The 4,135-nt window shown below is 41.2% G+C and overlaps 1 protein-coding gene across 1 annotated transcript in view; it reads right to left on the reverse strand.

Annotated features, from left to right (window-relative positions):
- Window positions 1–880: 880 nt before the first annotated feature.
- ANKDD1B (ankyrin repeat and death domain containing 1B) overlaps window positions 881–4,135 on the reverse strand; it is a 57,738-nt gene continuing 54,483 nt past the window's right edge. Inside the window, exons 13-14 of the mRNA XM_008589782.1 lie at window positions 3,085–3,216; window positions 881–1,780 (exon numbers count right to left, since the gene is read on the reverse strand). Coding sequence (XP_008588004.1) covers window positions 1,719–1,780; window positions 3,085–3,216 — 194 coding nt within the window. The 3' untranslated portion in view covers window positions 881–1,718. The remainder of the gene's footprint in view (window positions 1,781–3,084; window positions 3,217–4,135) is intronic.

Consider the following 4,135-nt stretch of genomic DNA (forward strand, 5'->3'; position numbering starts at 1 on the left):
ACCCCCCGTTTCCAGGCAAGTCACAAGAGACTGTGGGCTCCACTTAAAGCCCACTCATGCAATCTAGAATTAACACATTGTGGTAAACAGATCAGTTCTTCCTCCTTTCTCCATGCGTTGTCCTGAGATGCATTAGTCCATCCTGCCTCTGGAAGAGAGGACCCTCGAGATCAAATAATTGTTATGCTTGATCCTAAGTGGTGGCCAATTTGGTAATTCCCTCTGCTCCTTCTCCTTTTCCTCCCTTGATTTAACACTCCTGAAAAAAAGTTGTTGCACATAAACTTTGCTCTTCTGCTCTATTTTTTGAGGAACCTAGACTACATCTAGGAATGGGATTCAGTATCCAATCCAAAACCATATGGACAAACTAAAAGTGAATATTATGAATGTCGTAATTAAGAATATTGTAAACACTTAAGCTTTATAAAAGCTCTAGATGTGTTGTAGTCTAAAGCACAAAGTAATTAGTGTTGTCTTAAGTTAACATAAATTCAATTAAAACACTTCATACAGTAAGAGTATGTATTCATATTTATTTTTGCATGAAGAGGTTACCCAGGTTGGGGGGGGGGGCAGTAGTGAGGTCAGTGGAAATTGGCCATTTTGAAGAACAGCTGGGACAAGACTTTTTAATACCTTTTCTCAATACCTTCTTTTTAAAAATCTTTTTGGAATCATGTCAATATATTATCTGTTTTAAACATTCATAACATTAATGGACCATTTACAGTCAGTATGAAACAGAGATATAAAACTATAAATTCATGATAGAATAACTGGTCTGAAATTGCTCGTAGTTTTATTACAGGCCTCGTAGATTTAGAATCAGAAATTGAGAATAGAGAGCCTTAAATTATAATTAATAGGTGCACATAAATTGATACAAATTGATACTTCACATTTATTTTGTAACTCTCAGATTACAAAAATAATGCATGTCCATTATGGGGGGGGGAATAGAATGTATCAAAAAGTACAAAGAAAATAAAAATCACCTGTAATCACATCACTAAGAGATAAAAAATATATCGGTGTATATACTTCTGGTGTTTTCTAAGTAATATGTTACACACATGTGTGATTTAAAGCCAATAGTTACTAAATTTCCAAACCCAGTTTCTCTAACTGAAGAGAAATAACTAACAGTTTATGATATCCATACTATAGGTGTGAGGTTAGGCATTTCAGAGCCCTTCTCCCTTCATCTTCGCTCCCACACTACGGAGTGGGTAGACATTCCCCATTTTATAGCAAAGGAAACTAAAGATCTAAGAACTTACATAATATTAACATGCCCAAAGGCTCACAGCTACAACATAGCAAAACCAATTTCAAAACCTTATCTATGTATTCTAAAACCCTTGGTTTTTCCATATACCGTGATACTGCTCCCACCATCAGTTTTTTTAAAAACATGATATACAAAACCCTCCTAGATTATGCTGTTACATGTGTTGCATCAAATGACAGAAATGGGAAAACCATACACAACTTGCTTTAAGCAAAAACCAAAAAGAACATTTGACTTTTCAGTGGTTGGAAAGCATAATAGTATTACTCTCTTTACAGTGCTAGAGAATCCTGTCACCACCATCTTCAAAGTTGAAAGGAAAATCATTATTACTGCTAGAAGATATTTATGGCATTAAAAGAATTGAATTGAAAAGAACTGAATGCAGGGAGAAAAATCATTCAAATACAGTTTCTTTAAGCATTTATGAAACTTCACATTTCTTAGAGCTTGAGTCGGTTTTGCTTTTGAATTGACGAATTTTTCCTGGAAAAAATAGGATAACATTGTTAATAGCTAACATTTTTTTAAGCACTTATTATGCGCCAGGCACTATTACTCAATTAACCCCACAACAGCCTTTGAAGTAGACATCTTCATTTTCTTCCCTGGTTAAGTGAGAGCACTGGCACAGTGAGGTCCCAGAACTTGCTCGAGCTCACCCAGCCAGTCAGTGGTGGAGTTCAAGGGTGAGCCCACACAGCCTTAGTTCAGAGCACATGCCCTTCAGCACCTCAGAGGACTGTATCTCAGTCTTTCCTAAGAGTTCTTATACATACTCTTTCACGGGAAAGAATAAATTTAAAGTTGAAGGGAAGACCCCTATGTTATGAGGACATGTCATGGAAGGTAGGCAGCAACCGTGCACTATTCCTTGTGCCTACCACTGCTTGAAACAATACTGGGTCAGTGATCTGATTCACTCATTTATGTTCTCAGCTCCAGGTAAAACTGCTTCAGTGAAAATAATGGCAGATGTCCCTATGTTTTGCTTGAATGGTTGTTATTGCATGAGAGTTATAATGCCCCCTAATGTAGTGATAAGTTTTCACAGCATCTTCCCTGGCAATATGGTCAGTAATTTTGGCACAGTGGTTTTTAACAATAACATCAGCTGGCAATGTAATAGCCTGTCTGCTCTTTCTCTCAACCTAGAGATAACATTGTCAAATATAGTAGCTTGCAGAGTTTTCTAGCACCGGCAAAGCGGCATTTTGAGCAAGACAATTCTTAGTTGTGGAGAACAGTCCCATAACCTTACAAGATGGTTCCTGGCAATATGGTCAGTGATTTTGGCACAGTGGTTTTTAACAATAACATCAGCTGGCAATGTAATAACCTGTCTGCTCTTTCTCTCAACCTAGAGATAACATTGTCAAATATAGTAGCTTGCAGAGTTTTCCAGCACCGGCAAAACGGCATTTTGAGCAAGACAATTCTTAGTTGTGGAGAACAGTCCCATAACCTTACAAGATGGTTTAGCACTCCTGGCCCACCCCATCTCCCCCTGCCCACATATACACATAACAAAAACACTCCCACACTTTTCAAATGCCCGATAGGGAGATGACACTGAGAACCACTGGGCTAAATCAGAACCAGTATTGATTACGTCCCTCACCAAAGAGGAAGCTGCTGGCCTCTTAAAGCCCTGTCCCTAGCTCCAGATTTCTATGAGCCTCAGCTAGCATCAAGCTGGGACTGCTGCTGTTCAGGGTGGGATTTCTGTCAATGGCCACTTACCATTTTAAGGGAGAAGAAGTTTCTATCTGTCAAAAACTGTAACTCACCAGCCAATTCTGGGAAACCTGTGCGCACCAGCTCTTCATACAGGTGCTTGGCCGGATCAGCCTGTGTCATCAGGGCCCCGTGCAGCCAGATGAGCAGAGCCCGGTGGCCATGTTCACGGAAGCTTTCATTTCCTGTGCCAAGTACAAGAGGTCCAAAGTAAAGCACTATGAGCTGATGTCTCTTTCTGTTGTAGTCTCAATTCCAACTGAATTTTCTGTATGTCTGTGGTTCACGTCCATTCTCTTCTGAGAAAGCAAGCCCTTCAGCTCTCCTCACTGGGGCTGCTTTCTGATGAGCAGAGTTTGGGTTCACTTCAGCCCCTGCTGCACATCTGCTGTGCTTGGCACACACTCAAAGGAGTGTACAAGAGACTGAACAGCTGTGGGGCCCAGAGATGACGGGCAATCTGAATAAGGTATGGACCTTCTCGTCACTGTTCAGGCAGCACTGTGCTAGACCAGCACTCCTCAAACCTGAGGTGCATATTTCACCTGGGTACCTTGTTAAAATGCAGATCCTGTCTGAGTAGCTCTGGGTGAGAATCTGCATGTCTAACAAGCTCCCAGCTGCTGCTGCTAGTGCTAGTCCATACCACGCTCTGAGCAGCAAGCACGGACCATACCTCCACTCCAGTTTCAAGGAAACTCCTCTGATGGAAGTCTGCATCCCCTGGGCCAGGAATATTCATTTGGTAAGTACTCACTGGATACCTTGCCCCTGAGAGGTATTGGTGAACGTGCCAGGATTGTTGCTCCTGACAGGAATTCACAGTTACACACACCCAACAGGCTTCCAGCTCTGTGGGAGTGTGTGCAGGACCAGACAGATGCCACCAAGGGGAGGGCCTGCACTCTGGGAAGAAACTTCCCTGGGCAGATAGCGCACGTACTCCTGGGTAAATCTCTGTTCCTTTTCTAATCTTGCTCCTGACAAACTAATTTTTCTTAAATACTGTCATCAATATTTCACTCCTTTGCTCAAAAGCCCAAAAACTCCCTGGTGCTAGTATCCTTACCTTGGATTACAATATAATTGGATTGTGAATGTCAT

This window comes from Galeopterus variegatus, unplaced genomic scaffold (genome assembly GCF_000696425.1).
Source record: "Galeopterus variegatus unplaced genomic scaffold, G_variegatus-3.0.2 Scaffold5653, whole genome shotgun sequence".
NCBI lineage: Eukaryota > Metazoa > Chordata > Mammalia > Dermoptera > Cynocephalidae > Galeopterus > Galeopterus variegatus.